The sequence below is a fragment of the Lemur catta genome, chromosome 1 (assembly GCF_020740605.2).
Source record: "Lemur catta isolate mLemCat1 chromosome 1, mLemCat1.pri, whole genome shotgun sequence".
Taxonomy (NCBI): Eukaryota; Metazoa; Chordata; class Mammalia; order Primates; family Lemuridae; genus Lemur; species Lemur catta.
In genome coordinates, this window is record NC_059128.1 from 225,127,826 (window position 1) to 225,148,946 (window position 21,121).

Here is a 21,121-nt window from a genome sequence, read left to right on the forward strand (position 1 = left end):
AAATTCCTAAAAGCTGAAGCTCGTTGTACACATGCTGCAGTCCTTCTAGACTTTCATGGAAAATAAACCTGTTTCTAAAATACATCTTGAAATTATTTTAAGTGAGGGCATAAGACCAAGTGAAATATTTATTCATTTCAGGTTTGGTTTTATTTTATTCCAGTTTACTGGAGTTAGCAAAAAGGAAAATATGCTTGATTCTAGTTTCTGGTTTTTGAGTAAAATAATATTTAAGTTCAGACTGTTGAAAATTAGCATAGTTTATTCCGATTTTTGGTTTATCATTTGGTTCAAAGTAAAGTTTGGTTTTGAGAGAAGATAATTAATTGAGTCATTTAAAATTAGTTCAAAAGAAGTATAAATATTTTAAAGAAAGAATTTGTGGAGCTAACTTGCATTGGAGCCTTTTGAAATTTTCAGTTTTGCTGAACACAGAAAGTGGATTTTAGGACCTGAACACCTGTTATCTTTATTACATGGTCCTTAGCAAAGTAATGTAGGAGAGTCACAGATTTTCGAGTAAGTAGACAGATCTGAATCCAATTGGTATGTGTTATTGAAGGGGTTACCTTGAGCAAATTATCAAATCTGTCCAAACACCTTAAGTTCTCCCATTTGTTAAATGAGTATTCTGAATATAGCACAAGGTTTTTGTAGGAATAAAGTGGTATGTTGTGGTTTTTTCTCAACGTTTAATAGCTAGACCTATATTAAGAATCATTTGGGGTGCTTATTAAAAATACAAATACAAAAGTTTTCTGAGCCCCATTTCAGACCTACTGACCCTTCTTGGGCTAAAATTCTAGAATCTTTATTTTTAGTTAACTCTCCCAGGTGGTTCTTATGCCCACTGTGAGTAGTGCTTGCAAACTCACTTGTAAAATGGTTCTCAAGGAATATGCTTAGATACAGTGATACAAAGTAAACTTCAGACCTCAGGTATGTCTCCTGTCAAATTTTTACCCATTGCTCCATATCGATGCTTCAAAGAAACCAGAATTATTTGGGAAAGGGTTATGAATCAGAATAATTCTCCTATCCATAAATAAATAGACTTGTGGCAAATTGGGCCATTTGTTTTGGCTGCTGGTTGTCACAATATTTTCCGTAAGGCCTCCATTCTGTTTTACTACTTGTAAAGGCCTTTCTATATACTTTGTCCCTAGGGATTTGTATCTGACCAATGGCAAGCATAGGAAGAAATCGAAAGCACTACTTATGTTTAGCATGAAGTAGTTCCCAAATCTTAACAATTCTTCTGCTTGAATGATTCTTAAATAAATTCAGTAGCAAACATTTGCTGAGCACTTGCATTGTGCTGAATCTTGTGCTAATAAGCAATAGGGAAATGTAAATGATTCAGATAATGTCTGGTTTTCCTAAGAACTCTTAGTGAAGTGAGGGGCCCAGACTTTTAATAATTATAGAATGTTGTGATAAGCACTGTAGTAGGGCACATACAGAGTGGTAAAAGAGCATAGTGGAGCAGGAGAATAATGTTTTTTTCTGTTCCCGCTGCTAATAATTCAAAGTTCAGAGAAATTATGATTTATTGAGTAACCACAATGTGGCATGCACTTAAAAAAATCTATTTAATCTATGTTACTTGATCATCACAACCCTGTGAAGTAGCAGCTATCTCCATTTTATAGATATTAAGTGGTAGAATGTGTAATTCAAACCTTTGTATGACTTCAAAGGCCATATTCTTTCCATTATGCCTCTCTCTGAGGACAAAAACTTGACTGATTTTATTTTATTTTTTTGAAGAAGGGAATTTTATGGTTCTTCAAAATGGATGCTTATTAATCCCTTTAGCACTGAGGTCCCTAACCCCTGGGTGGTAACCCCATTGCCCATCTGTGGCCTGGTAGGAAATGGCTACGCATCACTGCCTGATCCCCCACCCTATAGCCCATCCCCAGTCCGTGGAAAAATTGTCTTCCATGAAACCAGTCCCTGTTGCCAAAAAGGTTGGGGACCGCTACTTAGCATGATTATTTTCCTGTGAATGTAAAGGACTCTGGAGTCTTTTCTGTCATCTTTATCTTCTGCCACCCTATGTTTTCCTTTTCCTTTCTAGAAGTTATCACTACAGGGAAACATCTCCAGAAGTTAGCCTCTGTGACATCTGTCCATTTTGTTTTCCTTGCCTCTCCTTTTGTTTGCTTTTCCTATCTCCAAAGGAAATTTAGTAGTTCTTTTATTTTTCCCAATCCCTTAGATTAGAATCACGTGGATATGAACCATGTCTAAGGGAAAAGGACCCATTAGAAAGATTTTTATCACATCAAGTTTACATAGATATTTCCCTGAAATTTATATCATCCTGTTGATCATTAGGGCTGATTTGACAGATTCAACTGCTTGGTTGATATTTCCATATCTTTTTTCATAGTTTCATTTGTTCCAAGGTACAAGAGAGCAGTTGCACTCTCTGGCTAGAGTTTCCACATCATAAAATAGAGCCCTTATTTCATGACAGGAATAAGTTCATTTTAGAATTCATCTAACTCTGATTCTGTGGGTCTCAGTTCCTTTTCACTTCCTTTGCTAATTAATTTTCCTGTTTCTAACAGTTTTATTTATATTGAGGAGAATATCTTTGCATTAATAGAAATTCTTTAGGTGGTGGCATAGGGTAAAGAGTTGTTTGCACTTTGACTTAAAAAACCTGAAAAATTGACAGTGGCCAGTGTTTCCCCTTCTGACAGTCTCAATTATACTGGAAAATAAGGTTCTTTTTGGTTCTTTTGAGTAATTTATTAGAGCACCGTATTGTTAAACATTTTTTAAAAACTCCATTATTTTTCTTCATGATAGATGATAGAGAATGTTGTTTTTCCTACTAATACTATTGTTATTATTAATAGGTAGAAAATGTCATGGAAATGCTTCGTATCTTCTGTGTAGTCATGGGTGGCATGCTGGTTTCTCTGGGATTTTGTTGGCAGACTTTTAACTTTGTTATTTCTAGACAGAGACTTTAACTTTATTCTTGGGGTGAAGGAAGATTTTATAGAGGCATTCATTTGCACACTCAATTCCCCACAAGAAGATCACCAGAGTATTTCTTGGATTGTGGCAAAACTTTGTTCAGTTTGTATTGGTAGTATGGTTTATTAATATTTTCTAAAAGACTCTCAGTTTACAGAATGTTTTAGTTGTTGCTTTTTTAGCTGTGGATTATAAGAATTTTTCTCTTTAAGAAAAGAAACATCAAATTAAATGGCTTTGTTAAATGAACAAAATATGTTCAACTTTGAGATTTTTTTCATTCTTACAAAGTTACAGTGTCAGTGCCAAAGACCTCCTAAATATTTAAACATCCTTGAAGTGGCCTTTGGGTTTTAGGATGTTCACTCCATACTTTGGATATGGTCCATGTCACAGTGTTACATTTGTTCATCTCAGGGTGGATTGATCTGAGGAGTAACTTGAGAAGACTTCAGACAATATCTCTATAAGACATTGCTTACAGGTACAAACCTATGTTTGAAAGATTTGAGAACTAGTGTCATTTTGGGATATGCCTAAAGTTACTAAGGCTTTTGTGAAAATTGTATTCTGTATTTAACAGCCTTCAATAGAAAGTGGTGGTTCTACCACATACCATCTTTCCATTGCTTCATGAGGAGCTTGTTGTGGTTTATATGTTTAAGATTTATCTATTGTGAGAAAAAGTAGGGGATTTAATTCTGTATTCTAATTATGTAGGAAATTCATACCATGTGAGCGGATTCTAATTGTAATAAAGGATCCCAGGAGTCCTCTGGCCAAAGAGAGGGCCTGGAGCTGAGCTAACTCTGCTGTTGCACCTGCAAGACAGTGGCATTTTTTGAAGAGCAATTTTATAATATTGGTTAGTGTAATATATAATTAGTGTGAGAATCACTGTTGCATGTATTCTGGGAAATTTAGTTTTGGGAAAAGTGGTCCTTTTTTTTTTTAAATGAGGCAGATTTATAATGATTTCTAGTTTTTCTTGAGGATTTTGGTCTCCTGGAAGTAGTGCTTGCTCTATTTCTGTGGTCCAAAAGAATCCAGTCTCTATTAGCAAATATTAAAATTGTTTGAATGTTACAGAATCAATCTCTTTACACTTTAATTTTTCATGTGCCTTTTGCAAAGATAAATTTTAGAACCTAATGTTGCCAAGGTATCTCTGGAAATAACTCTTCCTATTAAGGAGTACGTAGTTGAGGCCTGAAAACTGTAAAAGATTGTTCATTTATTCTCATACTTACTCTGGAGCTGATCTTTTTACATTATATTATCAGAAATGCTATCTTCTTTTTTTTAGGGTGGTAGGACAAAGTATGTGAAGTTAGTCTTTGAGTGGTAGTAGGAAGGTTATAAAGTAAGCAGAGGCGGCATGAGGCATGTGAAGAGTTCTGTTACTTAAAGCTTTGTAAATTAATCTCTCTTAGTTTTACTTTCTTTGTTTGCATAATAGATATAATATCCCTACATTTATTATAGGCATTAAAGTAGATGAAACAATGAATGGGAAAGTTCTTTGTAAATGGTGAAATTTTATACAGTTGTTATCTTCTTGCTAAGTTGGCTAATTACAATGCCAAATGGTGACGTGCTTTTCCTTGGCATACGAGCTGCTGACTGCCGCATGGAGTTACTAATGTTCATGCCAAGTCATCCCTGGTATTACCCTGCCTTTCTTTTCAGCTCTACTATTTCATATCTCTGGCACAGCAGCCGGAAGAACTTGATGATTGCTGAATAAAAATTCTAGGATGCTTGAAGTTTATAGAAAGCCTGAGAGCCATAGTTCCTAGTATACCTAGACATATTAGTAGAGAGTGTATCTGTAAGAGTTCTCAGCAGTTTCTCTGCTTTACAGGGAATAGAGTTAATAGTAAATCTTTTAATTCCTGCTAAAATAGTAAGTACTTTTTCCCTGCATGTACAAGAGGATGAAAGAATTGGTCCTTGTCAACATCAAATCTCAGTTCAAAAAGAGACCTCAACAATCTCAGTTATAACATCTGTAGGACCTACCTGTTTTATTTTTCCACTCTGCTTTTAATTTTTTAGCAGAATTATCTGATTTGTGCTTTTTCCCACTTGCAAATCACTATGCTAAGATAGACATTCCCAAGCTTAGTAGCAGGAATGAAGAGATGCTAAATCTCAGGGTTGTGGTGGATAGCTTTCATAGCTGGGTTTTTTTTTTTTAATTTAATTTAATTAATTTATTTTTTTTGAGACAGCCCGGGCTAGAATGCCGTGGCGTCAGCCTAGCTCACAGCAACCTCAAACTCCTGGGCTCAAGCAATCCTTCTGCCTCAGCCTCCCAAGTAGCTGAGACTACAGGAATGCGCCACCATGCCTGGGTAATTTTTTATATATATTTTTTCAGTTGTCCAGCTAATTTCTTTCTATTTTTTAGTAGAGAACAGGGTCTCGCTCTTGCTCAGGCTGGTCTTGAACTCCTGAGCTCAAACGATCCACCCACCTCGGCCTCCCAGAGTGCTGGGATTACAGGCGTGAGCCACCACGCCCAGCCTCATAGCTGGTTTTTGAACCCCTGAAATGTGAAGGTGTTTCTAGAAGTACAACCTGAGGAGCCAAGTAGGGAAAGTCATCACAAATGCTTAGGTTGCTTCAGTTCTCTTGCCAGAGCAAGTAAAGCTATGGTTTTTGTTTTCTTTATTGAAATATGGTTGTACAGTAGAAAAACTAATTTTTGGTTATACCCCAGTTTTTTCAATTAAAATTGTGGAGTACAGCAGCCATTCTTAAAATCTATTAAACTATGTTAATTAAAACAGTAATCCTTTGTTTTGTGAATTAGATTTGTGAGATTTTGCAAGCAACTTGTTCAGTGAAATTATTAATTCGAAGTTTTTGAAATCTTTTCTTGGTGTTAATGGTTTTGACTTGGATAATCTAGGGAAGAGTCAGACTGTATTTGAAATCACTCCAGCTTTTTATCTTCTTTGGGACAACATGATTATAAGAATATGTTCGGTATCTTGGATTTTAATCTTTCTGGTCCCTAACCTTTCTGGATCTCTTCATTTGGAGTTTAAGTTTAGAAGACTGTGATTCTGTCTTTAGGACTGCTAAAGTAAAGAAAGGTTTTATAAATGAGTAAGAAAATAACTTATGGTAGGGTGTATAGTCAACCTGAGAATTTGTAGTCAAGACTAACATAGATTTTTTGAGGGGGTGGGACATGATAATGTAGAGCCCAAATTTAATTAAAAAATTACTTATAATTAAAACAACTGAAATAATCCTATGTGATAAATTGAGATGAACATTTAAAAGTAATTGGTAGTAAAGAATATAGTTTACTTTGTATACTTTGGCAGTTTTCTTAATTAAATTCTTTATAGTTCTCATTTTTAAAAAATTCCTTTCTTCCTTTAGGAGACAAGGATGGCAGCAAGGTGACCACAGTGGTAGCAACTCCTGGGCAGGGTCCAGACAGGCCACAAGAAGTCAGCTATACGGACACTAAAGTGATTGGAAATGGGTCATTTGGTGTAGTATATCAAGCCAAACTTTGTGATTCAGGAGAACTGGTTGCCATTAAGAAAGTATTACAGGACAAAAGATTTAAGGTAAGACCTCTGGTATTTCATATATTTTGTTGCTATTGTAATACATGTACCATAAATGATTACTTTTCAGTTGCTTCTTTGTGCTTTAAATTTCATCTATTGTGCCAATTTTTGTTCAGTTCAACCACTGTAGTGACTTTGTTTCTAGATATGTGTTTTCTAGAGATAAAATTCACTGAAGATTGGAATTTTACTTTTGTAACCGGTACTATGAATGATATATGTATTTAAAATCCTATGAAAGTTAAGTTAAAATTTCTTAGTTTATACTTTAAAAAAGTGACCTCTCCTCGCTTTGTGCCTCATTGGTGTAGGGGACCAGAGAAACATTGCCTGTATCATGAGCTTTTGATACAGTTGACTATGCTTCCTTTCTTGAAAAATTTCCTTTAATACGTGATGCAACACTATCCATTTTCCCCCATACTGTTTACTTTTCTTTGCTATTTTCTCTTGTTTTTTTTTTCTGTCTATCCCTAGAAACCATCAGTTCCAAAGTTCAGTTCTTGTCATTGATTTTCATTTCTTACACCATCTCATTAGGGAATCCTACACATAAAAGCTCAGATATCATCTCTATGTTGTGGTATAGTGGAGAGAGTCAGGAGACTTGAGTTGTAATCAAGGCTTTGTCATTAACAAGCTATGCAGCCTTGCTCCTTTCTCTGCTCCTCCCACCTCTGAAACATTTTACTGAAAGCCTCCCATGTGTTAAGACAGTGCTAACCATTAAGAGCTATAAAAATAAATAAGAGGTGATCACAGCTCTGAAATAACATACCGTCTAGTGTCTGTCTGCTCTAAACTGTCTAGAACATTCTATAGAGGTTTTTGTTGCTGTTTTTAATTCTTTAGTTTTTGTTTCCAATTCTCACCTCTCTCCCAAATACTAGTCTCATGTTGCCAAATGCCCACTGGATCTTAATATTTTAATATTGCATTGTTATCTCAAATTGGCAAGGCATCTTATCTAACCTTGACTTAACTTTAAAGACCCAGTGGAAATCCTTCCTGTTGGTTCTCAGACCTTCAGATTTGCTTGGTTTTTAAACTATTCCATTCTTTGACCCCTAATATCCACTCATTGTCACACTTGGTTGATTTTTCTTTTTCCTTCTCACTACTTTGTTGATGTATCCCTTCTTTCGTTTTTTGTCACTGTTCTTCTAGTCAGGCCCTGTCATTGTTTGCTTAACCACTAGTAAGCCTGTACCTTGGTTTTCTCCCTTTCAGTCTCTTCTGCATACTAACACTAGAATAATCCCAAAGTTCTTCTTGGTTGTGTTCCTCCTGTACAAAAATCTTCTATGGTTCTTTATAACCTAGACCATAAAACCTGTCTAGTTCACCTGTGCACTCAGCAACTTCCACAGTCTTTCCTGTTTTCCACATATTCAGCTTTCCAAACTTTCTACATTACTATCCTTGAAATATGTTCTTCTTTATGATCTCTCTGCTTTATTTCAGCTTCCTTTCTATTACTCCCGTTCTCCTTACATATATAAAGACTCAGGTCAAATTCTTCTGTGTGAAATATCCCAGATGATTCCAGAGCCATATGAATCTTGCTATTTTAAATTCCTTAAACCTTTATTGTTCATAAACTATGAAATTCTATATTTTTTCATGACAAGGTCTCCATTGTCATTGTATTTGTCTCCTGAATTTCCACACATTCAACTATTTTGGATGAGTAGTTAATGATGATAGCAAATACTTATCAAATCCTTATTATAGGTATTTTTTTTATGAGTAGTTTTTACATAGTGCTTAACCATTAGTACTGTGAGATTAATACTATTATTATTTGGATAAGGAAACCTATATACAAAGAGATTCTAAATTAACTTTTCCAGGATCACATAGTTAGTAAGTGGGTAGGTGGACAAGGATTTGACACCAGACAGTCTGACTCCACAGTGCCTTACTACATTTTATCATCACTGTATTAAACCCTTCCCCCTTCCTTCTCTTTCTTTTTCTCTCACGATATTAATCCTCACTCTGTATCATAGTATCAGCTTCTTACTGCATCAAGCCTCTTTCTGTCACAATATTAAACCATGCCCTCTGTATCCCCCCTCAAAAAGAAAGAAAGGGAAATCAGTTTCATGTCATCCTTTAGTGGTTACATTGTATTTTATTGTGTGGATATACCCTAATTTGAGTCATTATTCTATTGTTAGCTATTGAGGATCTTTCTTTATCAAACAATGCATATATATACTTTATCAGAATACATTTTTTAAAAGTGGAATTTTAGGAGAGCATTTTAAATCTTGATACAAGTTGCCTTCGAGATAGATTCTTATCAATTTAAATGAACATTATTTGAGTATGAATAATACCTATTTCCTGTGTAGTCTGTAGATATTGGGAATATTTTTACATTTTTCAATTCTTAGGTGAAAAATTATTTTAATTTGCAATATCATTTCATGTACTGTTACTCTTTTTACCCATTTTAGGGTGTGTCTTTCTCACTCATTTGTTAAGAAGTGTATTAGTTGTATATTGCTGCATAATACATTACTCAGAAAACTTAATGATGTAAAACAACAAACAAATTATTATTTCAGTGCTTCAGTGGGCCAGGAATTCAGGCATGGTTTAGCTAGGAACCTCTGGCCCAGTATCTCTCACAGTACTGTATGAAATCATGGTGTTAGCTGTGGCTGCAGTCTCATCTTGACTGGAAGGGGGAATATCTAGCTCCAAACTTACTCATGTGTTTGCTGGCAGACTTTAGTCTCTTGCCATACAGGCCTTTCCAGTGGGCTTTCTCATGTCATGGCAACTAGCTTCCCCCATGACAAGTGATCCAAAGGAGAAATAGTGAGCAAGGCTAGGACAGAAGCCACAGTCTTTTTATAACCTAATATTGGAAGGGTGCCGTGATTAAACAAAAGTGACAATACCAGGAGGCAAATGTCATTGAGGGCCATCCTAGAAGCTGCCTTCACAAGAATATGAACTATATCTGTCATTATCTAAAGTGAGAAAAAATAGTATCAGTTTGTTTTAACTTTGCTTATGATATCGTTTGCTATTCAGATATTGATTTGGGCTTTGGTGTCATGCTGAGAAATGGCCTGCTCTATCTTGCTTATAAGTCATCTCTTTTTCTCTAGGAATTTTACTTATTTTCACATATTTCTTTAGTCTTTCTGGAATTTAGTGTGTAGTGTGAAGTAGTGCTGTAACTTAACTTTTCCCCATATGGTAGGTCATTAGTCTCAGAAACCATTTTATAAAGCTTATCTTTTTTCCACTGATGGACAAATGCCATTTTAAAAATCATATATTACATTACTATGTACATATTGGATTTTCTTCCGGCCTTTTCTTTTCCACTGATTTGTCCATTTTGGCACTTACATAACATTTTATGATGAGAACCAATAGCACATTTTGCCTGTCCCTTTCTTGTTTTTTTCTCTTAAATCAGTGTATCAAATACCATCCTGTGATGTCTTTCCTTCCACCCCAATAAAACAAAAACTTTGAATTTTGGTTGAAATTAGGTAAAAGTTACAGATTATTTGGGGGAAGAATGTACAGTTTTACAATAGTGAGTCTTCCGATCCAGAACTACCACTTCCCGTTAAGTTCTCTCCATTTAATCAAGTTTTTAATATAAAGCTTTGTAGTTTTATTTTGCAGGTCTTAAATTTTTCAGTTCGTCCGGAGATGTTTAGTAATTTTTTTGTTGCTGTTGTGAATGGAATTTTAAAAAATTGTATTTTCTGTTTACTTATTGCTAATATTTAATGAAAGTTGTAAATTTTTGTTAATCTTTTATATTCTAGTTTACTCTTATGATTATTAATAACAAACACTTATTATGGTTCATTGCCTTTGATTTTATGAACAACCATATCAATTGCAAGTGAAGAGTTTGCATTTTTTCTCCTTTTTTTTCTTTCTTCTTCTTTTTTTAATTATTTCATTGATCAGGGCTACCAGAATAATGTTTAAATAATGGTAGCGGTTCTAATTCTTTGTCTTATTTTTAAATTTAACAGACTGTTTATACTGCAATGTTTTTTAAATTTTTGGAAAATAGAATCTTTCCTCTCCTCTTCTCTCCTCTCCCCTCCCCTCCCCTCCCCTCCCCTTGGTCTGAGGAAGAAGTCTTCCTTCATGTAAATAAGTTTTGTTTTACCCACTGCCTCCCCCCATTTATTTTTGATCCTGGGGTAGAAGCATTTAATGTGATGATGCCGTTTAGTAGGGCCCTTTACTGTGTTGCTTTCCTAAAGATTGTTATATGTCCACTCTAACAGGTTTTAGCTTACCTGAAAACCCGAGTTTAAAGTATTATTGGTGACCTAGTGTGATTTTGTTTTATTTTCTGTTCCTAGATTAACAGTTTTTATTAGGATTAGATAACTGATTTTCATATAGGTTTTATGTTGTTTTTCTTTGACCTAAATGTAATAAATTATATAAATGTGATAATCAGTTTTGCTTTCTAATAAATTGTATTTACTCTTGGTTTTTATTCTTGTTTAACATTTTGATTTTTTTGTGTGTATTATATTTATTGATACTTTTTTATTATTCTTGTTCAAACTTACTATATAGCTTTACTTTAGCCATCTGATCTTTTCAAGGAACCAGCTCTTACTTTTATTTAGCAGTTCTACCTTCTAATTCATCACATCTTTAATTATTATTCCGTTTTAAGAGAGTTCTAAACAAAGAATGTGTCAAAACCACTTTCATTAAAGAATAAAAATATATGCCTATGTAAGTGAACTGTAGAAATCTGAAAACAAACATTTAAGTAGTAGAAAACTGTTCATATTGGGTGGCAAAGGGTAGAGTGCGGTAATTACCTGTGATTGTCCTCACTGGAAATTTGAATGTTTTTTGTAAGTCATACATTACAGAGAGGAGCAATTAACCTGGTCCAAAATAAAAGGGTTTGATCAGGAAAATAAAGTAGTAAGCAAGAGAGCACTTAGAGCCTTGGCTACCAGGAAATTGTGTATTGGATACTGTGCTTTTTGTATGTATGTATCAACAGCTGAAGATAGCCATGATCCATTCTTAAGGTATGTTAAGGTAACAAAATAGTAGGTGTAATGTTTTATTACAATCTTTTTCTTTTTCTTTTTTTCTCTTTTTCTTCTTCTTTTTTTTTTTTTTTAAAGAGATGAGGATCTTGCTGTGTTGCTTAGGCTGGAATGTAGTGGCTATTCATAGATGTGATGCCACTACTGATCAGCACGGGAGTTTCCAGCCTGAGTCAGTTCACTACTTCTTAGGCAACCTGTTGGTCCCTGGCTCCAGAAAGGTCTCCATACTGATGCTGAACTTAGTGCTATTGCATACTACAGCCCGGAACTCCTGAGCTCAAGCTATCCTCCTCCCTCAGCCTCCCTAGAAGCTGTGACTATAGGCACCTCACCAAGGTGCCTGGCCCCTTTTTCATGTTTTAATGGGGAAGGTGTACAGGGTCAAGGACCATGGTTTAAGAATAACAAACACTTGAAACTTGTAGCTTACTCCAAACTAGAGTTGTGTGGATATGTGACCAGTTAATTTAATAAAGATAGATTTGTCTTATGATCTGTTTGAAAGTAATGAAGTGCTCGTGTAACATTTTATAGTTTAAAAATTACTTTCATATACGTAAATCATTTGATTCTTGCTACTTTTCAGTTTGATATAATTTCTGACTTAAAATTGCCATATACTATGAAGAATTCCGTGAAACTTTTCATGAAAATTTCTCTAATATTATCATTTATCACACTTTATTATTTTCTTTCTTCCTATATGCACATATTTTATTTCCTGAAATGTTTGAATGCAACTTTTAAGTGTGATGCCCCTTTATTCCTAAATTATGTGGTGTGTATTTCTGAAATTCAATAAGATATGCTTACATAACCACAGGATAGTTAATAAAAATAAGGAAATTAACATTTGTACAATACTGTTATATAATACCTTATTGAAGTATCTCCAGTTGCTCCAATAATGTCCGTTACAACAGTAGAAAATCCTGGTCATGTATTTAGTTGTCATATCTCTGTAGTCTTCTATACCAGAAACAGTTCCTCAGTTGTTGCCTTTCATGACATTCACATACTTGAACAGTTATTTGAGTTTGTCTAATGTTTCCTCATAATTAGATTCAGAACATTCGTTTTTCACAGGAATACCATAGAAATGATGTTTTGTTCTTAATGCATTATATCCAGAGGCCCATGATGTCTGCTTGTCCGATTACTGATGACATTGACTTCTGTCATTTAGTGCTGTCTGCTAGGTTTCTTTACTGTAGAATTACTATTTTTTTCTTTGTAATTAATGAGGATTCTGTGGGGAAATACTTTTAGAATATATAAATAACCTGTTTTTCATCGAACTTTTACCAGCCAATTTTAGGATGCACTGATGAGCCTTGTTAGAATCAGTTATAATAATGGCTACAAATGGTAATTTTCTAATTTTTTTATTCTTTAATTAGTTTAGATTCTACTCTAAGGATTATAAGAAAGGAAGACCTTTTCCCTCTCTACTCTTTATTTATTTGTCTATATCATATGAACTCATCGACTCTTATTTTATTAAATGCATTAGTCATTTATTTTGTTACTCAGATGGCCTCAGATTTGGCCAGTGAAAGCCCTTTCAACCTGAGTCTAGGTCATCTTAGCCAATAGAACTAGACAGTAGGGACATGTGTGTGCATACGTGCTCATGAGCACATATGTGTGTGCACATGCCTAGGTATATGTATTTACATGTGTGTTTTTCTGTATTTCTTTCTACTAAAATTTCATACTTTCAATTTCAGAGCAACACCACAGAGTTCAGTCTAGCCTTCCCTCTTACTATGTTTGTTGTTCCTTTTTCTGAAGTGAAAAACTTGGTTACCATTATCCACAATATATTTACTTATTTACTCAATCCTAGAATTCACATAGTTTCACAACTGCTAACTCATACCTCTGGGGCGGAGTTGGACCTCCTGAGAGTTCACTATTTGTGTATACTTTTTTCGTCTTTGGGATGAAAGGTATATGGCCCATATATTCTGTTCAGAAAGTATTTGGATTAGTTTTCTCTTTTTCTTTTTTTTAATTTTAATTTTTTTCATATAGCATAGGTAGGTTATTCACTTGATATAGTTTGATTCATCTCTTTCTGTATCCTTTCTTGGAACTTTACCCTCGTTCTTTTTGATTTAAAAAAAAATTTATTTGTTTTCAAAACTGTATGAACACAAACATGGTTCCAGAGACAGAAATATGCAATTGTCATTCACTCTCTTTTTCTCCTGTTCTGCTTCCACTCACTCCTATCGATTGCCAATCTCATTATGTTCTGGTTTACTTTTTCTGGGTTTCTTTTGCACAAATGATCAGAGATGTATAATTTTCTTGGTTTCTCTCTTACATAAAAGGTAGCATATTAAAGATACTCTTTTGTACTTTGTTTTTTCTCTTAGTTATGTTTCCTGGAAATCATTGCATATCAATTCAGAGATTTTTCTCATTCTTTTTACAGCTGCATAGTATTGCATAGTTGATTTAATCATTTTCTTGTTCATGGATATTTAAGTAGTTTTCAATATTTTTCAGTCTCAGAGAAGGCTGCTATGAATTACCTTGTGCATATGTATTTTTGTATTAGAAGTATTACATCAGAGCAAATTAATAGAAGTAGGACTGCTGAGTCAAAATAGAAACACGTATGTGGTTTTATTTGATATTGCTAAATTCCCCTCTATAAGGGTTGTACCAATTTATATTCTTTCCAGTAATATATGAGTACCTATTTCTCCATAGCTTCCTTATAAAAATTGTCACTTCTTCAATTTTTGCTAATCTAATAAGTGAGAATTGGTATTTCAGTATAGTTTTAATTTATGGTCTTTTTATTTTGAGTGCATTTAAACATCTTTTCACCTGTTCAAGGTCCATTTTATTTGTTTTTATGAATGCATGTGATTTTTTTTTTTTCCCATTTAAAAGAGGTTTTTGGTTTATCCCCATCAACTCTGAAGAGTGTTTTGTTATGGAAATAATCCTTAGTTGTGACATATGTAGTATTTTACTTTGTTTTTTTTTTTTTTTTGTTGAGACAGAGTCTCACTTTGTTGCCCTGGCTAGAGTGAGTGCCGTGGCGTCAGCCTAGCTCACAGCAACCTCAAACTCCTGGGCTTAAGCGATCCTCCTGCCTCAGCCTCCCGAGTAGCTGGGACTACAGGCATGCACCACCATGCCCAGCTAATTTTTTCTATATAGATTTTTAGCTGTCCAAATCATTTCTTTCTATTTTTTTGGTAGAGACGGGGTCTCACTCTTGCTCAGGCTGGTCTCAAACTCCTGACCGAGAGTGATCCACCCGCCTCGGCCTCCCAGAGTGCTAGGATTACAGGCGTGAGCCACCGCGCCCGGCCTTGTAGTATTTTACTTTGTATATAGCATTCTTTTGCTATGTAAGAGTCCCTTCCTCCTCTCCCTTTGCAGTTGTATTGTTCTTTTCTTTTATCTTACCTAGATTTTGTGTTATGATTGGAAAGCCTTTCTGCTATACTCAGATTAAAGAGAAATTCATCTATATTTTCTTCTAGTAGTTTCACTTTTTACTTACAGATCCCTTATCCATTTGGAGTTTATTCCTGTGTGTATGGAGTTCGTTCTATGTATGGTATGAGCTGCTGATCTAATTTTATCTTTTCTGAATCATTAACCAGTTGTCTGAGTACAGTTTATTAGAAAGGCTGTCTTTGTTCCAGAGATTTGGGATGTTACTGTTACTATATGCTAAATTTCTACATGTACTTGGGTCTATTTCTGGACTTCCCATTCTATTCTACTAGACTGTTTGCATATTCCTGTGTCACTACTATACTGTTTTAATTCTAGAGGCCTAATAGTATGTTCTAATGTCTCATAAGGCTAATCTGCCCTTGTATCTTTACTTTTTGATGTTTTCTTACCCATTTTTCTATGTTCATTTTTCCATGTGAACTTTGGTATCAATTTGTCTAACTCCATAAAAAGGCTTGTTGGTATTTTTCTTTGAGATTTCATTAAATTTATAAATTAATTTGGGAAGAACTGACATTTATTGAATTATCTTATCCAGGAATAACAAATATCTTTCCATTTGTTCAAATCAACTTTCGTGTCTTTCAGGAGTTTTACTTATATAGGCTTTTGACATTTCTCAAGTTTGTTCCTAAGTATTTTATTGTGTTTGTTGCTATTATATAGTTTTTATTTTTTCTTACCTTTTTTTTTTTTCCTTAACCTACATGCTAAAAAGGTTGCCTTACACCAAGCTCAGTTCTTTCCATTGTATCATCCTTTCTTTGTGGAATTTAATTATTCTTGTTTTCTTCCCTTAATGTTAACTATTTACAGATGGTTGTGGCCAGAAAGTAAAATTTGATATATTGGCCAATTTCTTTCTATATATTATCATAAAATAGGAATTTCTCTGACAACTTAAAAATTAACACCTTTCATTTACATACCTGCTGCTTGGGATTGCATTAAGTAATGAGGTGTTTCCAGCAAAAGGTTAGAATAGGATCTTCTCCTTGCCCACTTAAATAAACAAACCTGCTGAAACATAGTGGCAGTGAGAGGCACTTTGTTTTGGTGAAAAGAAAAGAAGTCAAAGATAAAAACAAAACCAGGAATAATTATCCCTGTGTCAGTAGTCCCATAAACTATATGTAAGACACTGCAGTTTTTAAATAATTTCTAGTATAACAAGTTTCATTTCAGTAGTATTTTACCTACAATTTGAATGCCTTTTTCCCTCTGTGATCATTATACTGTGACTTATATAAACTACCTCACTTGGACAGTTTGGACGTACTTGTGGTAGAAAATGCTTGTGTAGGGGTAAAGTTCATCTAGGTACCTAATTAAAGTAGGAGACCTTTACTATTACTACAGGCAGAAGGTCAACCTATCCCAGGCTGTTGAGGCTGGCTTTTCCAATTTGAAAATCTGTAAATTGCATTTTTAGTTAATTAGGAATCTTAGCGTCATTAACTATTAATCTCAGTTCTCCTTTGAACTAAGTTAAGTCATAGATTTCAGGTCTCCTGCTTGATTTCACTTGTTCTGTGGTTGGGATGGGGAAGTGGAGTTGTGAAGTATCAGTATTGTTCTGTTGTGAATGGAGAGTGTCCTATTTTTAATGTATACAATTTTGGAGAGTGAAAAAAGATAATGGCTGTTTTTGACCCTTAGAGATAAGATTATTCACTGAATATGTTCTGGAGACAGCCTAGAGGAAGAAGACCTTGGTCCACTACTTAGATATTTTGAAAGCTTGAGCATATCCATTAATTTTATGAGCCTCAGTTTCATTGCTATAAAATGGGAATAGTATTACAACAGCAGTGCTCTAGCCCAGTGTTTGATGCATAAAAGAACTTAATAAGTATTATTGTGTTTTCTCTTTTCTCTTCTTTAGTATTGTGTGACTCAAATGAAACAAAGTATTATGAGAACATTTTCTAAGTTTTAAAACTCCTTATAGCTAAGCTCTGTTTTCTTTATGTTTAGGGGCCTGAATTGTTACAAACTGCTATTCATGTGGGCTTTTTTCCTTCCCTGTTTGTTTTACTTCCTCTTAAATTTGGTAATCCTATTTTATATTTTCAGGCACCTAATTATTTGTGTATATAGGGCTGTTTAAAGTCATTTGTGGAAAATCTATTTGCTAATAAAACTGACAGGCAGCTAAAAGAAATAATAATTTGTATTTGTGCCGTGTGTAGCCGTATTTTTGCGTTACAGAAACTGGTACTAACCAAATGGAAGCTAAAACCAGGTGGAAGAGAAAGGGAAAGACAGCAGCAGGTTGGATAAGGAAACATCTTGCACTGCAAGTACAGCTATAAGTAAGAAAGTAACAGCATAGCCTATGGGAATCCTTAAACCAAAGTTGTCCTAGAGAAGTCAAGTTTCTTCTGTGAAAAGGCCTCCATAAAGTGTGCATGCCATGCTTAGTCATTGGCTGGGAACAGCCCATGGGAAGCTTGGCCCCAGCGAGAGAATGGGTCTGATAGCTCAGCTGCTGGGACCACTGGTCAATGATGTACCTTGCAGTGGGAGATCTGAGAGGCACATTTTCATAATTGCCATACAAAGTTTATTAAGAGCGACTTTTATGCTGTCCACCATGACAGTCAAGATATGGAACATTACAAGGGTCTTCTTATTGGCCTTTTATAACTGCATTGACTTCTCCCTTTGCCATCCCTCTACCCCTAACACCCAGGATAATCTATGGCAACAACCACTAATCTTTTCTGCCTTTCTGTAATTCTTTTTCTTTCACGAATGTTATATAAATGGAATCATATACAGTATGTAACCTTTTGGATTGAAATTTTTTTTTTTTTTGCTTAGCATAGTTTTCTGGAGATTCATTTATGTCTTTGCATGTATCAATGATTTATTAATTTTTATTGCTGAATAGTATTCTATGGTATGGATGGACATGCTATAGTTTGTTTATCCATTCACCCAGTGAAGAACATCTGGCGGCTATTCTGAATGAAGCTGCTTTAATTTGCAGGTTTTTGTGTGAACATAAATTTTCATTTCTATAGGATATATGCCCACGAGTACAATTGCTGGGATCCTGGGTATATATATTGAAGATGGAGCCAACAGGATTTCTTGAAAGATTAAATGTGAGGTCAGAGAGAAAAGGTGTCAATGAGACTTCAAGGTTTTTGACCTGGGCAACTGGAGGAATGAAATTGTCAACAGTTAACATGGGCAAAGGTCCGGGTGGAATAGATTTAAGGGAGATCAGGAACTTTGCTTATGACATGTTAAGTTGAAATGCATATTAGACACAGAAGAATTGTCAGGCAGGCGGTTGGTTAAAAGATTCTGGAGTATATAGGACAGGTCTGGTATAGGGATGTACAATTGGGAGTCATCAGCCTTTAAAGTCCTGAGACTAGAAAAGGTAATAGAAACAGCTGAAAAGAGGTGAGAGACTGAGTTGTGGCTACTTCAGTGTTTAAAAAATAGGAATATTAGAAAGAACTGGCAAAGAAAACTGCAAATTTGGCTAGTGAGGAAGGAGGAAAACCAAGAGAATTTTGTGTCTTGCAGACAGCATTTCGGGGGGGCAGGTAGGGACATACCTGGTTTAGATCTTACCTCTGCTGTTGCTAGTAAATTCCTTAACCTCTCTATGCCTACGCCCCTTCTTCACTTGAAGATAATGTTACCTACCTGATAGGTTTGTGGAGAGTGTTAAATGAAGTTACAAAAATAAAGCTCTTAGCACAGTGCCTGGCTCATAGTAATTTCTCAATATTCTGTAGTTGTTGGCATCATCGTTGTTATTGCCAATAATATGCTATTATTATATTGGCTTTCAAAGATACAGTATTAAAGGAATGCGCACTTAAGTTAGTGTTGACTTACATGCTAGGACTTCTGAAAACTAAGCATTCAAGAACCTGATTTATAGCTACTTTAGCAGTCCATATTTGCTGACAGCAAATAGAAATCCTTGAGTCCCTTTAGGCTCTACAGGCATGTTTTCTGTCATTTGTTTTTCTGTACTGGGCAAGTATTAATAGTTTGTGTAGCTGGTTGGAGAAAGTAGTGTGCGTGAATCCTGTTTACTTCTATAAAATTAGAATTTTGTTTTAGAAAATTTCAGGCCTACCTAGGCAGTATGTTATTTTATAACTATAATTTACAATTTAAAATTTCAATTTATACAATAATTAAATGTTATAGGAAAATGTCATCATAGATTTCCAGAACAGTGGTCCATAAATTAATATAGAAAGTCCATGATATATATAATGTATATGTATATGTATTGAGTGCAAAGTTGATATTGAATGTAAGACACTCTCCTTCCTTGGCTCCTAGGGCAGGCATTGGCAAACTGGGCCTGCCACATGTTTTTGTATATAAAATTTTATCGGAACCCAGCCACATCCATTCTTTTACATATTGTGAATGACTGCTTTTCCACCACAACTGAAGAGTTGAGTAGCTGCAGCAGAGTCCATGTGGCCTACAAGCCTAAAGAATTTTTTATCTGGCCCTTTATAGAAAATGTTTACTAAACCCTGTTCTAAGATATTATTTCTGTGGGTCATCTCTTCACTATCAGTCTCTGGTATTGATTCCTTTTCCTCTGTCTGCTTAAATATTAGTATTCTCTAGGATTCTTTCTTGAATATCTCACCTTTCTTGGGGCTTATTTGACACCACTGTCCAGGTTCTACCTTGTGACTAATTTCTTTTTAGTATCCTTTATAGACTTTTCTGTTGCTGGGGAGTCTGGCTACTTCTTTTCTTATTTTACGGGTTGGGCATCCCAAATCCAAAATTCGAAATGCTCCAACATCTGAAACTTTTTGATTTACAGACATGATGCTTAAAGGAAATGTTAATCAGAGCATTTCATATTTTGGATTTTTGGATTTTGTATGATTAACTGATAAGGATAATGCAAAATCTGAAAAAATCCAAAATCTGGAACTCTTCTGGTCCCAAGCATTTCGGTTAAGAGATACTAAACCTGTATAGGCAATTTTATATACTCCTGTGGCTTTAAGAACCACACAGAACTATTGCTAGAGAATAAGATGAACATATTAGATTGCTTTCTGGACCTTTCCATTTCAGTCTCCCTCAGTGATTTCAAAATGAACATGTCCCAAACTGAACTTATTCCCTCCAAAACAGCTTCCTAGGCCAGTGAACTCTACTGCTGTGTTAATAGTCATGAGTCTGTTAGTTATCACCTCCCCCCTTCTGTTTACCAATCCCACAGCAGTAGGTGATCAATTAAAGGTGATCAATTAACTGTTGATCTTGTCACTCAGACTCATTTTCTTCCTTCCGTTGTTTTCACTGTTTCTAGCTCAGTGCAGGTCCTACGTTTATTTATACATCTCCTACTTTAGTAACTTTTTTTTAAACATAGCTAGTGACCTTCCCCAAACAAATTTCTTTCTTAAAACATGTGGTTCTTTATGGCTTATGATATTTAAACTCTTTATCCCTGTATTTAAGTTTTTCTGTCTGACCCCTTTTTGGAATTTTACAGAGTAATAAGCAGATTTTTCTTAGCTCCTGTCCCCAAGTATTGATAGCACTTTGAGTGAGCTCAACTTAATCACATTGTGTTACAATTACTGATTTGCTTACCCATTAGAATAAGAAACATTTAATGATGATGAATTTTTGTATGCTCAGGGCCCCAATTCTAACATAGTTGTCTTCAAAATATTTGTTGTACACATGGAGTTATTTTGAGGTGATTTTTTTTTTTTAAGCCAACTATAAGGTCTTTTGGTATGACCTGAATTTACTGTGGAATCAAAGATTTAGAGATGGATTAAATGCCTTTTCAGTACTAGTGTGATTACTGAGGATGGATAATGAAACTTGGGATAGCCCTCATTTTTTGCAGATGATATATTTTGGGAAAATATTCTTTAAAGCAAAACCTTTGAAGTGAATCCTGTTTTACTAGATTTTATGAAATTA

At 34.8% G+C, this 21,121-nt stretch overlaps 1 protein-coding gene across 2 annotated transcripts in view; it reads left to right on the forward strand.

Moving 5' to 3' along the window:
• The window catches only part of GSK3B (glycogen synthase kinase 3 beta), a 187,530-nt gene that overhangs the window by 52,506 nt on the left and 113,903 nt on the right, over positions 1-21,121 (forward strand). For both annotated transcript variants that reach the window (XM_045540187.1, XM_045540188.1), the window contains exon 2: positions 6,397-6,590. In XM_045540187.1, the coding sequence (XP_045396143.1) occupies positions 6,397-6,590 (194 nt within the window). The remainder of the gene's footprint in view (positions 1-6,396; positions 6,591-21,121) is intronic.